The sequence below is a fragment of the Chrysemys picta genome, chromosome 11 (genome assembly GCF_011386835.1).
Source record: "Chrysemys picta bellii isolate R12L10 chromosome 11, ASM1138683v2, whole genome shotgun sequence".
Classification (NCBI taxonomy): Eukaryota; Metazoa; Chordata; order Testudines; family Emydidae; genus Chrysemys; species Chrysemys picta.
Genome location: NC_088801.1, coordinates 33,767,720 through 33,791,173, shown reverse-complemented (window position 1 = coordinate 33,791,173; position 23,454 = coordinate 33,767,720). Strand labels below are relative to the sequence as shown.

Here is a 23,454-nt window from a genome sequence, read left to right as displayed (position 1 = left end):
ATTTTTAACTCAGTATTTGAACAATGGGTACAATAGAGTTTAAGTTTGTTAAATTATAAACATGGAGGGAGGAAGACAGATAAATGAAAAAAATGACTATACATAAATATATATTTATAGCATATCATGCTGAGTCATGGACTCTCAGATATGGAATTGTCTCCCTGAAATATATATAGATATGGAAATACAAAGGCTCCAATTCCATAAGTTTCTGAAGAATGTGCCTGACTTTAAACACATTAGTAGAACCTTGACTTCTATAAGACCAGTGGTGCAGAAAGTCCCTTGCTGAATTGGGGCCAAAAGGAGAAGGTCTCTGAGTGTTTAAAAAAACAAAATACAACCTTTTCTCATTAGAAAATGCTTATTTGAGCACTTTCTATGCTCAGGTGAGATTTCCAAATGTGCACAATACATTCATTAATATGTACAGCTCATATTCCTACTTGCATCTGTAACACTGCACAATCTGCATTAAAATGTCTGGTATTGGCCACTATCCATGTACTGTATTACGATCTGAAATTACTTTTTTCAGAATAAGCAGCTTCCATCTAGTTGAAAACAGTTGAGTCATGACAAAGAAAAAAGCTTTTTAAACACATAGCACATTGACAAATAAGTCCCAATATCACCAAGGCCCTCAAGTGTCAAAAGTTGAAAGACGTATAAAAAATTGAGAGGACGGATCATCTGAGTATTTGCTTTGCTCCTCTCCTGATTGTGGGTTCCAGTTCCATGTTTTGACAGGTGATAGCTGAAAAGTCAGAGATTCCATTGATCTGCCTGTGTTGTGTGGACATTTGCCCTGTTGCCTGGGAAGTGTTGTCAGGCAAACACACAGGAACAGATCCAGCACTATTTGGGTCTTGGTTCTGCCAGCCCTTGCACCGTGTGCAGCTGTGAGAGGGTAGAGAGCGTTTCTTTTGCTAGTGTGAGCAGATACTGTGGACAGGCACCAATGAGTCTGCATACTAGACAGAGTCCTCAGTACTGAGTAGAAATAAGTTTCAAGGCCCTTGAGCACCCACTTCCTGACTCTCAAGAGCAGATGATAAAAAAGGGCCCTGCTGTAGGTGGAGGATAGGTGACTCTGAGGAGTCTGAGGCTAAAGAACAATGTTCCACATATCAATGATATGACTCTTTGGCCTTACTGAAGGTTCAAAGCAGAGGTAGCTTGGCATCCAAACAACATTTCTCTCATTGCTGCAGGATCAGGTTCCATATGTTCTCTGCCCTGCTCATCACTTTTTACATTGTGTTTATAAGTGCATCACTCATGCAGAATCAAGGCCTTTATTGGCAAACTTCAACAGCCTGTAAGAGCCTGGCACCACCAACAAATTCTTCCGGAAATTCTCTGGTTCCCTTTTTCTAGCAGTTGCCTTACTGAGACCACATCATTCATTGAGTTATGTTTGATCATGTAATAGTCTCATATTCTTTACTCCTTCCATTCTGAGCCACACTCACCTACAGGGAATGTGCTAGACAGTTTGTATCAAATACAAGAAGAGGAGGACAAACATACACCTGGTACTCTCAGCACTTGGCGACAGAAAGCAGCAAGCAGTATAGAATTGGTCTCACTTTATTCCTCATGACCTTTACTACTGTAAACAGTTGTTGCAATGCACATGAGAACTGTTGAGTATGGCCAAATCCTCGTATCCCTACTCAATTCTTTATCAGAAAAAAATCCATTTTGGCTTCAGAGGGAACTTTGTCTGACGAGGCTAAGAACAATAGTATTTAGTCTGATGTGAACACATGAAAAATAGGGTACATGTTACGACACGGTACTCAGTTAAAAACTCTCAGGAAAAAAAATTTCAAGTGAGGTCTCTTTGCTAAATGTTTTCACATCCCACAGAAACTAAATGCTGCTGTTTTTTAAAATGGAACCGCCAAGGTTCGGTTCTCCCTTTAAAAAGTCTACAACTAAAGAACTGTAGGAACCATAATAGCATGGGTCTTTTACAAATATAATTATATTTGTATTTTCTGAATATATATGTAGATTTTAAAACAAATTGCTTATTTAAGTCCGACCTCTATCAGACCAAATAAAGCACTTTAGTTTTTGTGTTTCCCTGATAGCCCTTATAAAGTTGAGATAGACAACAAGAATCATTTGAAGCCTAGATAGACTTCTGTAGGAGAAGAGAGTGAAAAGATTGGACTATTTAATTTAGGAAAGGTGACACGATAAATATATACCAAAAAAGAACGATACCAAAAAGGCTTACTGGGTTACTCCTATTTACCTTTTTCATAATGTACAAACAATGGAATAGTCAATGAAGTTGAAAAGCATTATATTTAGAGCTGATAAAGGAAATACTTTTGTTTTTACTGAACATAAAATTAATCTGTAGAATTCATTTCTACCACGTATTGTTTCAAGTCTATAGTTTAATGAGACTAGACATTTATATGGCAAATGAAGTTATGCTAAAAATGATAAAAACTATTCAGAAAGGATATAAGTGCTCCTGCATCAGGGCATAAGTCAAGCACTAACTGATGGGGGTTAGGAAGAGACTTCCCCACTGGATAAGTTGTTCCATGATTGTCCAATATAGGTTTTCTTTCACCTTCCTCTGAAGTATTTGGTACTTTACTAGAAGTTCTGTTGTAAGACACAGAATACTGGACCATTGGTCTGATTCATATGGCAGTTTCTATGTTCCTCTGACTTGCTTTTCTGATCCATTAACCTGCCATAGAGTCTCTCCTTCTGTTAATGACAACTGCTAAAGGAAAAATACGTAATGTTAAGGTATTCCTCATGTAACCCTCCTGCCCATCTAAGTTGGCAGCAACAAGGGCTGGGTTCTGTATCTAGGGGTTCTGTTTCAATAACGCAATGCAAAACCGGATCGAGCCCCAACCCAGTGACCTGGGACAATTACATACCACCCCCTGGGCACCTCTAAGAGGCAATACTTCCCCTCTCGCAAGCATGGAGTCTGAGTATAGCAGAAAATGTTTAATAACATGAGGTAAATGACATCAGCATTAAATTGGAAAAAACACCACAAACAGGATTCATAACACAAACCATGAGCAAAAGACCCACCCCAGCAAATTGGGCCGTGTCCTTTCCCTTTGGTTCTTGAATCCAGCAACCCAAAAATTACCCAGAGTCCTCAAAGTCCAACACCCCCAAAGTCTCTTGGGTCCAGCAACCACCCAAAGTCCCAAAAGTCCAACAACCCCCAAAGACTCTGTCCCTGGTCAGTGCAGCCCCAGAGTAAAAGGGGGGCACGCAGGGTGTTAAGGGGCACCTTACGTGATCTGAGGCCAACCGGCCATCTCTCCGTGGGGTTCTGCCACAGCCTTCACCACGAGCCAGTCCACTCCTGCCGTCCCACGAACTGCTCTGCGAGCTGCTCCGCTCCACTCACCAACCTGTGAGCCACTCCAGCCATCCCCGCAAATGGCTCCGCTCACTGACCTGTGAGCCGCTCCAGCCGTCCCCGCAAATGGCTCCGCTCGCCATTCCTTGGGCCACTCCAACCATCCCCGCAAGGCTCCGCGCCGCTCCTCCAGCCGTCCCTGCAAACTGCTCCACCAGCTGCTTAGCAATATAACTTCAGGCTCCCCCACTAGTTAACACAGCACTCAATGATCTCAGCTCTTAGTAACTTTAGCTCTTTTGTGATTTCAGCTCTTATTGAGTTCAGCTTGTAGTAGGGGAGCCCCAGTGCTGGTGCACCATTGGCCCAAAGTGAATTCAGCTCAGCAGCCTTTAACTAGACTTCTAATGGAATCAAAGTTAGCTCTGACATTCAACAGTGGAGAGAGAAGGTGGTGCAATTGGTGTTTCAGGCCCATACCATCAGGTACAAATACCTGTCCCCATCCTCTCTCAATTCACTAGGTTTTGTAACCCATGCCCCTTGTCAAGCAAGTGCTACTTAGTTAATGGTGAGTCTTTCTGTCATACAACAGTTCCACTGGCCTTGATTCACAGAATCAGGATAACAAAACTTTATTCTTCCTGCCCCAATAACAGAGAAACTGGGGATCCCACACCAGCCAAAGTAACCACTTTCAGTTGCTGTTGTCTCATGCCAGGTGGGTGGGTGTGCCTATGCAAACAAGATCAGCCCCTGGAGTTCTTTTCCACACTCGCCATAATTCACCACCAGATGTCAGGGTAGAGCTCATCCTGACTCTGCTTACACTCACAAAAATTGAGACTTCATAGCAGCAGTAGCCAATGCCTTTAAAGATAGAACCACCTTTTTATGGAAAACTATTGTTTTAGTGGAGCTTAATTTTAAATCAGATTGAATTTGTTTAGGGATTGGTAATCAAGGTGCAGCTTTGAAATTCTCATTGAAGTTCTAGAGCTTTGATGTAACATTAAAGGAACTTACATCACAGTAGCTTTTCTCCCTTAGATGAAAGGAACAGTGTCTTCTTTGTCTTTCCAGGAAAAAAAAATCAAAATGAATACTATAAACTGGTGGTGCTGTGTGTCTCATTTGGAAATTTTACAAAATCTATTTAGTTACCAAAAACAGAAATTTTAAGGAGTAGAAATCGAATGCACTAAAACCAGCCTTAGATTCTGATCCTGCAAAGGAGCTACAGAGTCCTATTTATGTCAGTGATGTGCTATATAGGCATGTCTCCTTACAAGCAAATTGCTTTACAGGATAAGGAGCTGAATTTTCAGTGAGTTATTGGAGCTATTTAACCTAAAGAGACTTACATCTGATTCTGCTTTTTACTTATGTCAGGAACATGTGTCCAGAATGGCTTCAAACATTTCTCATATTATAACAGATTTTAAAATACAAAATTGAGATTTGGCTGCAAACATCCAACAGTCCATCCAGTCTCCATTATTTCAACCTATGTTATTTAAAACTCTACGTTATATGAAACTGGATCTTGTCCCCCTATAACATTTAATTAGATTGAAAAATAATCTGTTACTCAAACTAACCTCCCAATAGTCTTTAGATAATCAAGGTCACACTCTAGTTCAGTTTTAGGCCCCAATCCTGCAAAACCTTCTGTATCTGCTTACTTTTACCCACTGCAAGCAGTCCTGTTGAAGTCTATATTGGTAAAGGTAAGCCACAGGTGCATAATCTTCACAGGATCAGAACTAAAAATCTTCAAAACCAAACACTGCAATCGTGTTTAGCTAATATTTTTAAAACTTCTTTCAGTGAATGTTTCTTCTGTGAAACTCACCATTAACATACTCAGACAATTAACAAGCTATGAATGTCTTTCTTACATCAGGCAATATCAAATCCAGTTTCTGTTTAGAAGACCAAAATGTCACTAAATCTGATCTGAGCTGTTTTCCATACTAGTCTCTGCAGCAATAACAGCTGTGTTGTGTGCAGAATGTAGTGATATTAGCTAACTGTTTGTTTCTATCTAATCCAGCATTAATGTATGCGAGTATTTTTGGAAATGTATCTGCAATAATCCAAAGACTGTACTCGGGAACTGCACGGTATCACATGCAGATGCTGCGAGTAAAAGAGTTTATACGCTTTCATCAAATCCCCAACCCTTTGCGGCAGCGGCTCGAGGAGTACTTCCAGCATGCGTGGACATACACCAATGGCATTGACATGAACATGGTATGTAATTCTACTTTTGGAAATTAATATCACAATGTCCTAGTGGTTTAGAATGAAACGATTCTGATAATTTCGGAGATGCTAGATTATGTTTCTTTCTCGCAGGTTTACTTTTTGCCCTAGAGACAGGCCCAGGTTCCCAATCCGTGTCATCACATGGTATTGAAACAAGATGTCACATAGCAGTGTCCTATTATACAGTGCAATGTAGCATAGACCCATAAGACATCACTTTCCCCCTTTTGGAGAAACTGTATCTAGTCAGTAGACTCAAATTCTTGGTATTCTCCACCACTTCTAATTTGGTTGTGCGTTAACCCTTCTCCAAATCCCAGTCTCACAGACTTTGGAACATAGCACACCATCAGTTTTTACATTGAGCAGCTCAGTGAAACCAAAGGGAGTTCTGCATAAATATTTACAGCATGCTATGGCCACCTGAAAGTTTGGAGCAGCCCAGATTCCATTGTTAACATGGAGTTCCATGATTAAGGAGGGGGGCAGCCAGTGGTGTGGCACAGGTGGTGAGGAAGAGACAATGGCCAATATTTTTTTTTAACGGTTAGTTATTGTGGTGAGTGCTTCAATTTTTGGGTGCCAGAGTTGGGATGTTTTAAAGGTACCTGATTTTCAGAGAATGGATACTCAGAACCAAAGTTGGGCATCCAAAAACTGAGGCATTCCGAATCACTAGTCACTTTGAAAATCTTGCCTATAGTACTGATCATTGAACTCTTAGTGTTGATACATGTGGCACAGGTTGGGAACCACTGCTGGGTGCTATGGACTAAAAGAAAGAAGTGGTGAGAGAGAATCTTAAGAACACTTGCTCCAAATGCAGCTTTTTTCAGGAGTTCTTTTAAACATTTGGCTTGATCCAGACACCTCAGTTTCACACCAGTATAACTCAGTTGGAATATACAGCATTACACTTGCATAAAATCAGTACAGAATGAGGACCTTTTTCAGCATTTCATGACACAGCACTAGTACAATCTAGCATGTACTTTGGAGGTGGGGAAAGTGGATTAGTTGGCATCCCAAAAGAGAAGAATTCTAATCAGAAAATAGCCTGATTAACAACTGAGCTCCCACCCACCAATCTCCATGTCTTTGCTGAAAGCCATCACAGTATTAACCATTCAGCAATTCAGAGTTCTTACTATTTTAGAAAGAAATGCCAGGATACTTTTTACCCATGACACTTGATTATAGACACTGATGGAATCTTGTAAATAAGGCTTATCTCAAGCTACAGACTATGGCATGCTAAAAGGAAATAACATCATTAGCAGAAGTAGGCATCCACTTGCTTTGCTTCTTTTCCAAAAGACAGAAATCTCCTTTCTGATAAGCTGAACCACTCAACTTCAAGCCATCAATGGCATAATACAAGCTCAGATAACTTCCTAAGCTATTCTAAGACTGATGGATCTGAGACCTTGCCTAGCTTTCTAAATGGTTGGAAGGAAAAGAAACTCCACAAGTTTCAGTACAATGTAAATAGAAATTAAACCCTTACTAATGTTGCCTTAAATATAAAATCTTCCAGAGGGGTGGTTGTTTCTCTGTGAATAAGTTGGAAGAGTGCACACCTTACGTCAGTAGATAAGGGCAGTGATTTAATAAAAGGCATTTAGGGCTCAATCACTGATAGCTTGACTTCTTGGTTACTGTGACATAAAAGCAGATTTTTATGGGCAACAACCTATAATCAATCTATAAACAATTCCCCATTGCCCACACGCACACAGTCAGACACACTTGTGCAGGCATTGCTGCACCTCAAGGGAGAATTCATACCCCAGAACAGGCGGTGTTTGCACAAGCCTCTCTTGGAGGTTACACTAGTGGAAAGGCAGCGTCAGAGCTTGATCCTATATGTTACTGAATGGCCCTAACTCTCATTGAAGTCAGTGGGGTTTGAGATGCTCGGCACTGTGCTGGATCAAGCCCTTGAGTTGGAGTAGGTCTGATTCTAGTCCATCACAGTATGTCTGAAGGTATTAAATAACAGGAGTGCACCTTAAAAGGAACTCCTTCACCTTTGATTACTGGATGTGACTGCTATGGAGACATCTGTATGAAACAGTACCCACAAATTGGATGTTGTCTGGTTAAACTTTGCATAATGCAGAAATTGGTATGTTGGGAGTTGTCTTAGATTTGTCATTTATGTGAAATACAAATTAAATGGATTAAACATCCCCACCTACATCAATATGATTGTGAGGCAGTATGAAGGTTTTGTTTTAAATAAAATATGAAACAATAACAATCCAGATTAGTGGCTTGTTTTGTTATATTTTATTTCTTACTCTCTCATGCTAGTCTATCTCTCAAGTCTATGACAATCATTTAATTTACTTTTAATGTGCGTTTGTTTGAATATATTACACATCAATTCAAGGTTGATATGCCAGTTGTCTGATTTATGTTGTACTTATGAAAGATTTATCTCTTTCCTGTCTGCTTCATTCCTAAATACATGGAATAACACCATCCACTGGTAAGAGCAGGAGGTATTTGTATCAAATTTAATTCCAGTGTAAAGTGTGGAGAATATCCATGTTATCTGTTGGGTTTAGAGCTTGTTTAATGTTTTCTATTTTTAGTTGTAACCTTTTTGCATGATGAACTGGTAGATAACAAAGAGAAACGCACCTAAATTGAATCAGGGGCAAAACAGATAAAACTGCTTGATGTTGCCACATTTATTAGACAGTTTTATCCCACAATTCTAATCAAACTTCTCTGTCGAAAAAAGGTCATGTGTATATGATATTCATTAGATAATTGCTCTGTAGAAATGTCACACTCTGATAAACCTGCCATGCTGATCATTCTGCATTTTCCTTTTTATGTGAATGCTTTTAGTTCAAACCCCATATGCATGTTAGCAGCAAGTACTGATGAAGCTTTCCAGGCTCTAAACCATGTCCATATGCAATGGACTGGCATGTGGTTTTGAGAGTTTGAACTTGCATGAAATCTCTATATTTACATCCAAAGGGATCAATTCTGTCCTCAGGCAAGTGTGTGACTCCTGCCAACTTCAACCGGAGTTCTGTGTGAATATCTAAGGGCAGAATTTGATCCTGACTTTCTCCCTCCTCCCCCATCTCATCACTGAAATCTGAGTAAAAATAAAGTCTAAAATAATTTTCCTTCTTTGAAACCTGAAATTTATGAATAATTTACATCATATACATAAATAATATGAATTTTGTTTCAAAAAATGCTTTTACATGTCAGGACTAATAATTTAAGAATTCAGGGAAAACAAACTAACTTTTCACTTAAGAAATAATACTGTACTTAGATAAATAAACTTGCTTTCTTTAAAAAATCCTGCAGTTTTTTTTACTGAAAATAAGGTGATATTTCATGTTCGTCTTAGATGACTAACCATAAAAATAACCTTAAAGCTCTGGTGGTGAAATATGATAAGAAAATGATTAATTTGTTCCTCTCTGCTTCACTTCTACATCTCTTTGATTTTGATGCATTGCATAATGTATTTTGATAAAACAGTTGTACTGATAATATAATTTTGCATGGATTGGATAAACAGTATTTAGGATTTACTTTAATCTGGATCAAATTCTTGAGTCTACAGAATAAGCATAATTTAAATCATGCTGTTATTTTATTCACTGGCAAAGTTAGTTACAAAAGACGATTTATAATGAAAGCTCCTGCCAGTCCTTGAGATTTAAAAGGATTGTTTCATTATGTTATAGAATTTTTCAAACTATCCTGTTCTGTTTTTCTTGTATTCTTTTCTCCTTATGTTTTCCACTTCCTTCCAATATTATCAGTCCAGCACCCACTGATAACAGCATGACTGTACTACCCCTTATAGAAAGAAACAGTACTTAATATCCGAAGATCCTTTTTTCAATTATGCATGTGTTTCTTCTAACCCCTACTTTCCCATGGATTTTTCTTTGCATCACGATAGATGTATTGGTTTATTTTGCCTAAAAGAAAGTCCAAAATAAGTGGGCCATGCTCTGGGAAGGGTTTGCCCAAACATGTATTTTAATTAACATTTCAAATATAGACTGAAAGAAGTTTTACTTTTTATTTTTGGATTTAGTACTATAAAAGGGGATAACAGGTCATCATTTCTTCCAATATACATTTTTAGGCTCTTCTCCTGCAAGAACTATGAATATGCTTAATTTTGACGCATGTGACTAGTCTCATTTGGCTTCAATGGTGCTAGTTGTGTGTATAAAGAAAAGCACCTGCATAACTATATGCAGGATAAGGGCCATAAATGGTACTGTACCAAAAAGGCAGCTTTCACCAGCTGGTAGTGCACAGAAGTTTCTCAGTTTTATATTCTGTGGTACAACTGTTTCAACACAGTCTACATTTGCTTATGCTCCTCATACAATCACTTCCAAATTGATGTTACCATCATGTGCTATCTATGTACACCCCAGAAAGTTAAGAGAATAATTCACATTTCACAAGCCAAAGTGAGGTTACTTAACTTAACTCCATCCTGACCAGAGCCATTAACTACATTGATTTCTCTATCACATCTGAACTGTACCCAGATTGCAAGAGTTTGGATCATTAACCTGTAAATAAATTGGCTGAGATTAGAACTGAGTGGGAATTTTCCAACAGAGGTTTTTTTTTCTGAAAATGTCAATTTGTTGAAACTGAAACTTTTTGCAGGAACATGCCAGCTGTAATGAAAACTTTTGATGCAAAATGGGAAATTTTCTGAAAATTTTCAAAATAAAATAAAATTGCAGGACAATTTCCTACTCAGTTTTACTTGAGACATCCAAAAAGTACTTCAAATATGAATAGATTGGGAATTGGGACGTTGTTTTTTCCTTGTCTATTGTAATAATGGCTAATGAACAAAAAAACTACAGCTAATCGAGAGATCCAACAGAAGAGACTTATGAGACTTGAGTATATGAATAAACTAATCTTGTATCAATAGTTCATTGCATTGTTTTGTGGGCTAAAGTCTCACATACAGGATAATTACTAATCTTTCTACTATTGATTGCCTTCATTCCATAATGAAGACAGGATATGACTCACCACTAAACTGGCCATGAAGTAAAAAAAAAAGAGAGATGGTCAGCCACATTCTACAACAGTTGACGTTTCCAAGAGGTTTTCAGGAGTGAACATTTCAGTGATCCATTATGGAGGTCACAGAGACATGAGGAGGTCTTGTGGTTAAGGCACTGGACTGGAACTCAGGAGATATAGCTTCTGTTCCTGGCTCTCCCATGTGTGACCTTGGGCAAGTCATTAACATCTCTTTGTCTTATCTGCCACTGGGACAAGGATAAAATCATACTTCCCTACCTCACAAGAGTGGTGTAAGGCAAAAATAATTGTCTGAAAGATTTCACAATGATGAAGTCCCTATACATACTTAGATAGACAGTGATAATCAGAAAAAAATCTGCATTCAAAAGAACAGGTCACAGCCTGAAGCCTGGCCTTTCACTCTGCCCATCTGAGAAAAGAGACCATCTACATTGTCCCTGGAAACCTCATGGACCTTGCCAGCTTCCTAATTTTTATAGTAGTAAAAAGTATTCTCTCCTTGATTTAGGGGATCAATGACCTAATAAAACATTCAGACCACTTGCTGTCCACAACACTTAAGCTCCCAAACACTGCAGACCACCATCCAGTTCACCACAGCTCTCAGATAAACTCACAAAGTTAATAAGGAAGCTGGCATGTGGATGGAGAATTCCAGCAAAAGTATTTCACACAAACTTGTGCATAAGTGCTGATTGAAGCCAAAAGATTCTACTTCTCCATGATGATAGCAATCCGCAAATCTCATCCCAAGGAGAATCACATGAAAACCCAGATTGCCTCCTCTGACTGCTATCTGTTTTAAGGAATTCTTTCATGTTGTGCCAAAATCATGTGAATCCATGACAGTTTTTTAGGCACAGAGAAGAAGAATCTCATATTTCCACCCATCGCGATAGAAATGTGCCTAATCCTATACATAGAGGCACTAGATGCACTGAAAGGATTTTGTGCCTCCACCTATGACCTTGCCCCTTGTCCTTTTTAACTGGCCAAAGCCATGTGAAATGCCATGTGAAATTCCCACTGCTCACAGAAACCATTAACTCCTCCTAGAGATGGAACTTGGCCTTGTGTACTAGTATCCTGAAACATGCTCTAAATGGCATGTTCTTAAGAAAACTAAAACTCAGACACCACTGACATAGCTTAACTATTGTAGAGTCTAGAACCTCTTCTCCCTGGCAAGGTTATTATGTAAGTGACTGATGGAAGCTCTCCTTATGATGAGCAGTGGCAAAAGAATGGTGCTGAAACTTCTAGAATTGTCAGCAATTCTGGATACTATCAATCACAAGATATTATTGCATGACCCTGTCAGTTTAAAAGCATCCCATTTATTCTCATTATAACAATCTATTCTTTTTTCTTCTCAAAGATCCTAAGAGTCAGCTGTTTCTCTCCTCCCTGTGAACTGATACAGAACCCATAAAATAGAATCTTTTGATTGACTTCATTGTGTTTTGGATCAGGCCTATAATGAGATGATGAGGGGTACATTGCCAGTAATTTCACATAGCTCTATCATCTTTTTATTCATCTTAGAAAGTGCGGTCTCCCTGATATCTTACCACATAAAGTAAATTGGAGTAAAGAACAGCTGGCTCTAACTGAACCCAGGAAAGACCAAAGAAAAGATAGTTAGAAGAAAGAATCTCTAGCTATATCTGAGGGTTTAGATGTTTCTTTAGTTGCTTTACCAAAACTTTCTCATTTCTTTCCATAAAAACTGGAGATTTCAGACAGAATATTAACTGGTGAGATTGCTAGCCATAAATCACCCATCTATCACCCTGTCCTTCTAAAAGGAGGAATTAAAATCTTCTCCAAATATAGACAAAGTGTCTCCTCACTGGACTTCTCAAAAGAAGGGATACATATAAGTCCAACTCATAGGTTGGAGCCTGAAGCTCCCTAAGTGTCTACAGAATGTAAGTCTTGAAACATTGTTACATGCCTCAAAGACTTATCTCCTATAGTCATATAGATAGGTTTAAAAATTGCCTTTTTCACCGTAGATAGAAGAAAATATGGTGGAAAAATATAAAATATCTTTCTCCATTCTGCACATCACTCTGATCTATAATAAACTGGCTAAAAACCCAGCCAAGTAAATTGTATTAACTTTAAAAGTTCTTAGAAGTTAGGTTGACATAGGCTGGAATAGCTATAACATAGCTAACTCCCAGAGGAAGCGCAGCTATGTTGATATAGGAATGTTTCACTTGATGTAATTGCCATTGCTCAGGGAAGGGTATTCCAACACCAACAGAAAAAAAATTTCCATTGGCGTAGACTGCTTCTACATACTAAAGGATTATGTCAGAATAGCTATGATGTTGTAGCTTTGCATAGTGTAGACATATGCTAAGGCATGTACCTGAGTATTAAATAGGTTAGTTAAGGAAAAGCATGTGGAGATTCCCTCAGCAAATCTCCAAGGGCTTAATTCTGCATCTATTGAAGTCAATGGAAAAAATCCCATTGACTTAAATGGTGAAGGATTAAGCGCATAATGCATAAATGTTCTCTTACGTGCCTACACTTATCCCTGCCTCTTCAATTATTGGTATACCTGCCTGCATTCATAAACAGGTCTGACTCTTGCTTTAGGGGAGGGATGCCAAGCAAAAATGAGTTTGGGGTGAGCCATCGTCCAAATATAGTTAGTGCGATCTCTTCCGCAGAAATTCTACTCTGATTGTCAAGTGCATGCCACTTTATATTTGATCATGTCCGTATCAAAAGAGACAACTTGAACCATTGGAAGAAAGACAGACACAGAGTACAAGGAGCACCACTGACTGCCACCAGGACCAGTGTACTGCAACATGTACTGCTTGTGGAATCAAAATATATGTTTAAAAAAAAAAAAAGGGATACTGCATCCCTCAGGGTTTCCATCCAAAGTCAAGCCTATGCCTGACAGAACAAAAAACTGAATTTCCAAGGAGTGTGAAAGCAGTACCGCTGAATACGAAACACAAATCATGTATCACGCTTGCCCCAATGAACACGCAATATGTAAAAGTAATGTAGCTTGAAATGGTCGGCAAAAATACATGAAACATGACACTGTGGGCCAAGTAGAGCGAAGATAGAAACAAAGAAACAAAACACATTGCCTCACATGATCACATGAGCCAGAACATATTAATAAAAGGCCTGTTAGCATGGTGCAAAAACAGCCCATGCATGTTGCTTCATGATTGCTCATTTATAGAGGATTTATTGTGCAATAATCCTGACCAACCTGGAAAGGAGACTCAGTTAAGGGATGCAAAAGACCTGTGAAATAGTGGTTACCTTGAAATACTCATCATTAACTACACAGGAGTCTTTGACTTTACTGATGTATTTGTGGGTTTTTCATGAGTATAATTCCACCAATAAAGCAATGGAAATAACTGCTGTAGCAGTATCCTGATTTGCACCTACTGGAGTACTTCCCTAGTATCTTGTAAGGGATAGAAGTTGATGGAATATCAAAATACTGTTCAGAAGTTCAACAGAAAATGCAAAACCCACATGGCTCATCATATACATTATTATTGACTAAGACAGTAAACAAAGGCCACTTTTCCTAATTATGAATTGTATCTTTCAGTAGCCAATATAAAAATAAGATGGTTGCCTGAGGTTAAACCTCATAGATATTGCTCATTCTACTCCCATAAATCCTTGTGCACCAAGATACATGTGAAGTTGACATCCAATAGAATATTCTTGGAAAAGCTTTCAATACCAGTCATCTCAGGGTATGTCTTCACTGCCATTAGACTCATGCCAGCTGGTGCAGGCTAACAGGCTGTTTCATTGTGGTATAGGTGTTCGGGCTTGGGCTGGAGCCCAAGCTTTGGGACATAGCCCGAATGGCTACCCTGCAAATAAACAGCCTCTTAGCCCAAGCCCTGTGAGCCCGAGTCAGCTGGCATGGGCCAGCCACGGGTGTCTCACTGGAGTGTAGACATACCCACAGTAAGTTATGCGGCAAGAATTCCTCACCACCTCCAAAGAACTAATCTTCTAGCCAATTTGAATAATCTCAATACCTTCCTTTCTAGGTTGCTCCTGATCATGACACACAGCTTGTCATAGAGAATCCTCCCCTGTGTATGAGCTTAACTTTTCTCACTGAGGATGCCAAATAAGATCAGTGAAACATTATGTACCATACAGTGGGTTACAAAGATGAGGAATGAGTTTGTGTCCCATGACTGCCAAAGAACAGAGCTAAAACCCATAGTAAAGAAGTACAATAGCATTGTGCGGAGAGCGGAGTCTCCTGAATTACACTCCAGTACCATGGTGGGGAAGCCCCTACCCCAGGGGCGGGCAAACCTTTTGGCCTGAAGGCCGCATCAGGTTTCCAAATTGTATGGAGGGCTGGTTAGGGGAGGCTGTGCCTCCCCAAACAGCCGGGCGTGGCCCGCCAACACCCCCTATCCAACCCCCCCTCTCCTTCCTGACTGCCCCCTGGGACCCTTGCCCCCATGTTCCCCACCCTCTGACCACCCCGACCTCTATCCACACCCCCGCCCCCTTACCATCACCCCGAACTCCCCTGCCCTCTATCCAACCCCCGCTGCTTCCTGCCCCCTTACCGCGCTGCCTGGAGCACCAGTGGCTGGCGGCACTACAGCCACGCCGCCCAGAGCACCAGGACAGGCAGCCACGCCACCTGCTTCGAGCGAGCCATGCCACCACGCAACACAGAGCACCAGGTCAGGCCGTGGCTCTGCAGCTGCGCTGCCCCAGGAGCTCGCAGCCCCGCCGCCCAGAGCATTGCGCCGGCAGCGCAGTGAGCTGAGGCTGCGGGGCAGGAGGAACAGCCAGGGAGGGGCCAGGGGCTAACCTCCCGGGCCAGGAGCTCAAGGGCCAGGCAGGAGGATCCCATGGGCCGTAGTTTGCCCACCTCTGCCCTAGAGGTTCAGCTGCAAAAAACATGAAAATCTGTGTTTTTGCTGAACAGAGCCCAGTGGGAAGAGATTACTGAGAAATGTGAGGTGTCAGAGTGTGGAGGTAGAAACATGAAGGGGAAGAATGGAGAAACTAAAACACACACATTTAAAAATCTTCTCCTGATAGACCCCCCAACACTACTATCTCAAAATCTGTCACCTAGAATGATGCTGTTTTGAGAGCAGTTCCTCTCTCTCTTGTACTCAGTGTTGTCAACTTTCATGATTTCATCACAAGTCTCACAATTGTTAGTGTTTTTCTTAAAGCTCCAGCTTGTGGAGTCAGATAGCTACAAGAGCATCTCAGCTTTTATTTTTTAAAAGAGTAAGTTTTTAGTCCTCCTGGTCACAGAGAAACTTGTAAATGTGACCAGAGTGTATTTAATGGCCTAGAAACTAGATGATAGATCAAAAGAACCCTCACTCTATTTAAAACAAACAAACATAATTTTTAAAGACCTGACTCCTGATTATTGAACACTTTGGGCTGGCAATTCTGGGTACTCTATAAATATTAAGGCCTGGTTTCCCAATTCACCAATCTAACAGGAGTTATAACTCCATTAATCTGAATACAGTTATTCTGGATTTACAGTGGTGTGAGATCAGAATCACTCTTCATTTTTTTTTTTTTAACATCTTGGTAAAATTGCTGAACCAAATATTTTCATAAAGACCAGAATGGATTAGAAAAGAATAAGTAAATTTTATGGCAGATTGTGTTTTAAATTATTCTGTCAATTTGCTAATATTTAAAATAGGATCAAGTATAATATAAGTGGTGAGGCAATTCTGCTCTTAGTAGTACTGTATATACCAATGTTCTAACAAATTTTAACTCTACTGACGTCAAGAATTTAGGCTGTGATTTTTCAAAACTGCCTTAATGGAGTTAAGCACCCAATTCCCATCACAATTAAATGGACTTTGGGTGCCCATTTTCCTTAGGGACCATTGAAAATCATAGCTTCAAATCATAAATGCTTTTAATACCTGATTTATGGTATTTTAGGGTATAATCTGTCTGGGGCAGGGCCTATCTCCTCATACATGTTTGTACAGTGCCTAGTACATTTTGGGTGCTATTGAAATATGAATACAGCAACTAACAAATATTAAGCAATGGTTTAGAATATCTTCATAGTCAGAACAAATTAATGACCTTTATACTTGTTTCTCTAAATAAACCAAAAATGTGCAGAAATATTAACTAAACCAACAAACATACTCTGCATAGCTTTTGTTTAATAGTAAAGTACAATTCTTTGTTAACTAATACAAATAAAAACAGAAGTGAATCTGATTCGTGTTAAGGCTGTGCTTTTGTGTGTCTAACAACATAAAAACACTTCACTTTTAGCACATCTGAATTGAAAATATGTTGGTATTTCATGTCATTTAAAACTGGGGCTCTTCTAAATTACATTAAAATGGGAGCATAACAAAAAGAGAGAGGAAAAAAATAATTAAACACTTCAAAATATTATGTTCTTTTCTTCAATCACATGAACAGAGACCAAAATAATTTAAAAGAAAATATTTCCAACTTTTCATCCCCCAGACTGTTGATTTAATATGTTTAGATATCAGTTTTTCTGTATTATTCAGAACATGGTAAATTTTGTAAATGATAGCAACTTGTTAATATGTTTGGATATAACCATATTAAAATAAATAGAATCAATTGTACTTTAAGCAGTATCTGGTTATATGTAGTTAGACATTGGTAACAGAGTGCTAAAATAGGAGCTTTTCCTTTTTTATTTTTTTGTTTTCCTTTGCTTCTTGTTGAATTCTGGCTTCTTTGAAGATGTATGACTGGTGTGATAGTGTCCAAAGGCCATAAATTGTTAAACTATTTGTATAAATGTGTGTTATAACATTGTGTTTTCTGTTATTTCACAGTAGAAGCTGTATTGATTTCAGTTAGCAATCATAGAAATATTTCAAAAGCAATTAAAGGTACTAATGTTTCATTTGTAAATCATAGCTTGGCTTTGGTGGACAAATAGCCTCATGTCAGAAATGTACACATCCCTCTTCTCTGTTAACAAGGCAAGAGATAGCAGTTAAGAACCTATTTATGGACTGCACAGAGCTTTATTGTGCTGAAATAAGAAAATATACAGTGAGGATTGAATACTGTTATGACAGGAATTATTTTAAATTGCATTCTCTACAGAAATACCCATTGATATTACTTATGTCCGTGTGTACACACTGTAAAAGAAAAAGTAGTAGATCAATAGACTGTGTTAATAGCAGGAAGGCAAATCCTGTTCACATTACTCATTAGATTAGTCCCATTGTGTCGAATTCAGATAGGTATATGCAACTCCCCCTGAAATCAAAGAAAACTGTGCAATAAAAAAGAATTTGGCCCATTAACTTCAATGGGATTCTCTGCATAAGTGAAAAATAAGCAGGATGTGGTCCAAGAAGTGGACAGTTCATAGTAACTTATGTGTGAGTCCTGTTTCTGAATACAATGAGTTTACTCAGTGGGTGGGCATTGTTTCCATTGAAATGAATGGTAAAACTTCCATTACCTTCAGACGAAACAAAGGTTAAGGCTGAACAATTTAGCAAATCTCGCGCCCATAATGACCAAGTTGTAAGCAGAATCCTAGTCTTCATTCTATGAACAAAATTAACATTGTATCTTTGGGGAATCCTGAGGTTCTAGTTCAGGTAAACTCCAGTGAACCTGAATAACAGATGAGCAAGTACCTGCAGTTTATGGGCCAGATCCTCAGCTTGTGTAAATCTGGCTTGAATGGAGTACACAGATTTGCTACGGAGGATCTAGGCTATACATTTCTAAATTAAATATATTTAACAATACTCATCAATTGAAATTTTCACAGTTATGCAAAATTATAGGTTTTAATCTTTTTTCCCTATTTTTATCTGTTTAAATTTTCAGTTGTGGGAAATAATGGGGGTCAGACAATAATTGTTGTAGACCTTGAGAGTCAAAAAGTTAAAGCCTTGTAATCATTAAAACACAAATAGCCAACATCACAGGTCAAGATATACAAAGTAAGTGTACTTAAACCAAACTCTAAGTTCTCAAGCAGCATTTTTCTTACTTCACCTACTTGTAAGTTTTGATTATTATCAATGGAAATATTTTTGTCAGAGTGTGTATGGTGAAATCGACATTTAGTGACCTTTACCTATAAAAATCTAATCCTTCCAAGCTTAGTTATATCTTATCGTTATCCTGTTGCAATATTTTCATACATGTTCTGATTACATTTCCTGTAATGCAAGAAATAAAAAAAATCGTGCGTGGGCACTAAATAGGGTGACCAGACAGCAAATGTGAAAAATCGGGACAGGGGGTGGCAGTAATAGGAGCCTATATAAGAAAAAGACTCAAAAATCAGGACTGTCCCTATAAAATCGAGACATCTGGTCACCCTAGCACTACACTTTTAAGAGACCCTGCTAGTATTCAAATTAAATGATATTGAGAACACCTATTTGAGCCCATATTTTGATCAAACTACACATTCATTAAATTGGATGAATTGAAAATACAGTAACTCCTCACTTAAAGTTGTCCCGGTTAACGTTCTTTTGTTGTTTTGTTGCTGATCAATTAGAGAACATGCTCATTTAAAGTTGCGCAATGCTCCCTTATAATGTTGTTTGACAGCTGCCTGCTTTGTCCATTGCTTGCGGAAAGAGCAGCCCATTGGAGCCGGGTGGACCGGCAGCATCCCTATCAGCTCCCCCTATCAGCTCCTCTCTCCCCTAAGTTCCCTGTGCAGCAGCATCCCAGCAGGCTATCAATTGCCTGCAGTTCAGCTGTCCCTCCCCCCCACTGCCCTGTGCTGCTCCCGGGAGGCTCCTGCTTGCTGTGCGGGGGGGAGGGAAGAGGAGGGCTAATATCAGGGTGTCCCCCTCCCCCCCTGCTCCTGCACCCTGCCTACCCCATCTCCGTAGAGCAGGGGTAGAACATGACAGGGCTCAGGACAGAGGGAGGGAGGGAGCGTGCTGGCAGCAGCTGCTGTCTCAACTTCCTGCTCTACTTAAAAAGGCAATCTACTTAGAGTGGTTCAGCGTACTTAAAGGGGCATTGTGCATCTCTCTCTCTCACACACACACACACACACACACACACACACACACACACACACACACACAGGGTGTGTGTCTCTGTCTGTCATGCTGTCTCCGCTCCCTCCATTCGTGCTGCCTTGTAGAGTATGAGGCTACGTTAACAACAATGTGTTAACCCTTGAGGGCTCAGCTGAGTTCTAGTTCATCATTTAGCAGTAAGGCATTCCCTGGGAAATATCCCACCCTCTGACTCCACCACCTCAACCAAGTTTCACAATCATCATTGTGTACAGTATTAAATTGTTTGTTTAAAACGTATACTGTGTATACATTTTGTGGTGAAAAAAATTCCCTGGACCCAAACCCCTCCCCCCCCATTTACATTAATTCTTATGGGAAAATTGGATTTGCTTAACATAGTTTCGCTTAAAGTCGCATTTTTCAGGAACATAACTACAACATTAAGTGAGGAGTTACTGTATTCTGAACAGCCTTCTACTTACCACTATTTTTATGTCAATGCATTCATATTGGGAACAAAGAAAACATTACAAGTTACTTAAAATTATTTGCATAGTATTGATGTGAAACTCTTTCATTTTTCTCTTCAGGTCCTAAAGGGGTTTCCAGAATGCTTACAAGCTGACATTTGTCTACACCTCAACCAAAACTTGCTTCAGAACTGCAAAGCTTTCCAGGGGGCCAGTAAAGGTTGTCTCCGAGCTTTAGCTATGAAGTTTAAGACAACCCATGCTCCTCCTGGTGACACCTTAGTCCACTGTGGTGATGTTCTCACCGCTCTTTACTTCCTGTCAAGAGGCTCCATTGAAATCCTCAAGAATGACATTGTTGTAGCCATTCTTGGTATGTATTTGCAAACTAAGGAGATGGAATGTCATCTTTCTGCTAGCACAAACTACAGAACAGCAGACTGAAAAGGTCCATTGCCATATTTGGTTCATGTACCCTGTGAATGATATAGTCACTTTAAAATCAAGCTTCTCAATGACTAATTTAGCAGCACCACCTACATAATATCCTCACCTCATGGGCAGGAAGGGGGCCTGTCCATATCACAAGTGACTTTGCTGTACAGGGGAAAGGATAGGATCTGGAGAGTCCATGCAGGGAGTGGAGAATCCCTGTGCACCGAAGAGCCCAGCTGCCTGTGCATTTAGAATTTTCCCCGATCAACTCCAACTAAATCCCTGCCTAAGTTAATATTATTGAAACAGCATTAATGTAGGCCCTTCCCCCTCCTGTGAGTCAGTCCTATGGCATTGGCTGGTGACAGAATCCTTAGAGGTGAGGTTACAATTGGAGATGGGTGAACAATGGATTTTTCCATGCATTGGCAATTCCAAAAAATTGGGAGGAAAAAGTGTTTTGCATCAAAACACAAATGAAATGTTGAAAAATGTAAAAGTAAAAAAAAAAAGTATTTTGAGTCCAACAAAATGTTTCATTTCAATTTTGAGCATTTAAAACATTTTTCACTGGTTTTTTTTAACAGAATTAAAGGAAATGTTGAACCAAAAAGTCATTTTGAATTTTAAAAGTGAAATGTTTCATTTAGAAAATGTTGAAATTAAATGTTTTGATTTTGGGGAATTTTGGAGGGGAGGGGTCAACTGAAGCAATTTTGACAAGAATTCATTAAATGTTTCAGTGTTGCCAAATCTGCATTTTTCAACAAAAATTGTTTCCTGCAAAAAAAATGTCACCTATCTTTAATTACAGTGGAGTTGTGTTGAACAAAAAGTTTTAACCTTCCTCACAGGAGTCAATAGAAGTTTTGTCATCTACTTCACTGGGAGCAGGATCAAACCCCAACAGAAAACACAGAGGGGAGAGAGAGGCTAGTGCAGAGACAAATGACCTCCCTATATTACCTGAGTGCCACAGAGGTTTTGTGGTATAACAGACTCCTACTCTTATTTGGACTGCTCCCAATTCCTCCCTCTCTGGACTGCCATTCCCCACAAATTTTCAGAACTCCAACCATGCAGTATATTGAGGGGAGGAGGCTTTTTAGCATTGTTGGTTGGTGGGGGGGAGCAAGGTTTGTATGATGGTTCATTGCTACCTCTTTCCAGGCCAGAGCTGAAGGGTGTTTGTGAACATTTTGTCCCCTCTGTGCCTTGCAGGAGAAGGGATTATAGGGAAGAAACAAAGGCCAAGATTTCCTAAATGGCTACTGATTCACTGAATTTGGGTACCCAACTTGAAACACTCTGGGCCCTATTTTCAAAGGAGCTGAGCATCCACAACTTTGTTTTGAAGTAAATTGGAGCTATGGGTGCTCAGCACTTCTGATAACAAGGTACAAAGTGTCTCAAGATGGACACCCAAAATCAAAGTTCATTCCTGAACATGTTGGCCAAAATCTTTATACATTTTTGAAAGATGGGTAATGGAGATGAATTCTGGACCCATTTCAATCTGAAGGCCTGATCCCACATATCTCACTGCATGCAATGGAGATTTTGCCGGAATAAAGTGTGAAGTAATTACAGAGTTCCTGGTCCTCCACAGCTACCAGAGATCAGGATGCAGCAGGGATCTTAATAAACAAGTTACTGCTTAAGGCATGATTCTTTGTGTCTATGTCCTCACACTACATATGCTATGAAAGATCAGACGCAGATTTTGGAAAAACAAGCATTTACATTACTGATGACAATGTTAGTAATAAATACTGTAAATGTGTCAAGGTTGAAGGAAAGCAGAGTTGTAAAAGTATCAGCATGAAAACAGCTCTGTTTACGGGGCTCCTGTCTCTTGAGGTATTGAATTACTGTTCAAAATTAATTCTAATATTGAAAATTGAGTCAGCTTCTTCCATTGCAGATCTTTGGGGAAAGGACTATGTCATCATATATATTTGTACATTTGCTAACACAATGTGGTCTCAATCCAGATTGGGAACTATGGGCACTACTGTAGTATAAAATATCATTATCAAGAATATTATTTACTACTCTAGATTATATTTTTTTTACAAGAAGGGGCTAGCAGAAATTCTGCATGTATTCTGTTATGGCAGGAATAATGCAGAACTGATTCAAAACAGAGTTTAAAAATTTCCAGGTTTTCCTCTCACTTAGTCCAGTTTTATACCAGTGTAACTCCATTGATTTTGATGGAATTACTCCTCTTACATACATTAGTGTAAATCAGGATAATCAGGTTTTATAACTTCATATCCCATAGTATAAGTTTCTTAAAGAGTTATGGGTGCATTCATTTTAATGGATTTCTCATAATTAAAATAATCTGTCTGATTTTGTTTTTGCAGGTAAAAATGATATTTTTGGAGAGATGGTACATCTTTATGCAAAACCAGGAAAATCAAATGCAGATGTGAGAGCTTTAACCTACTGTGACTTGCATAAGATCCAGCGAGAAGACCTACTAGAGGTTTTGGATATGTATCCTGAATTTTCTGATCTCTTTCTCACCAATCTAGAACTGACTTTTAATCTGAGACACGAAACTTCAAAGGTACATACAGTAGGTGTTATTTTTTTCTATGATTTTCTTTCGAGTGTATGTGTTAAGTCACAGAAAAGAAAGACATCCCTGGAAAATATAAATTCTGGCTCTTCTCTTACACCAAAGTTAAATTGACTAATAATGGTGTGAGAGTGGAATCAGATCCATATGATCAAAACTGGAATGAAATGAAAAACAAAGGTTAACAGA

At 39.2% G+C, this 23,454-nt stretch overlaps 1 protein-coding gene across 8 annotated transcripts in view; it reads left to right on the top strand.

Moving 5' to 3' along the window:
- Positions 1 to 23,454, top strand: part of KCNH7 (potassium voltage-gated channel subfamily H member 7) — a 331,840-nt gene that overhangs the window by 272,818 nt on the left and 35,568 nt on the right. For 5 of the 8 annotated variants that reach the window (XM_065560719.1, XM_065560716.1, XM_065560717.1 and 2 more), the window contains 3 exons: positions 5,424 to 5,623; positions 20,361 to 20,613; positions 23,048 to 23,262. In XM_065560719.1, the coding sequence (XP_065416791.1) occupies positions 5,424 to 5,623; positions 20,361 to 20,613; positions 23,048 to 23,262 (668 nt within the window). The remainder of the gene's footprint in view (positions 1 to 5,423; positions 5,624 to 20,360; positions 20,614 to 23,047; positions 23,263 to 23,454) is intronic. The other 3 variants (XM_065560718.1, XM_042860786.2, XM_008178453.4) reach the window with 2 other exon arrangements.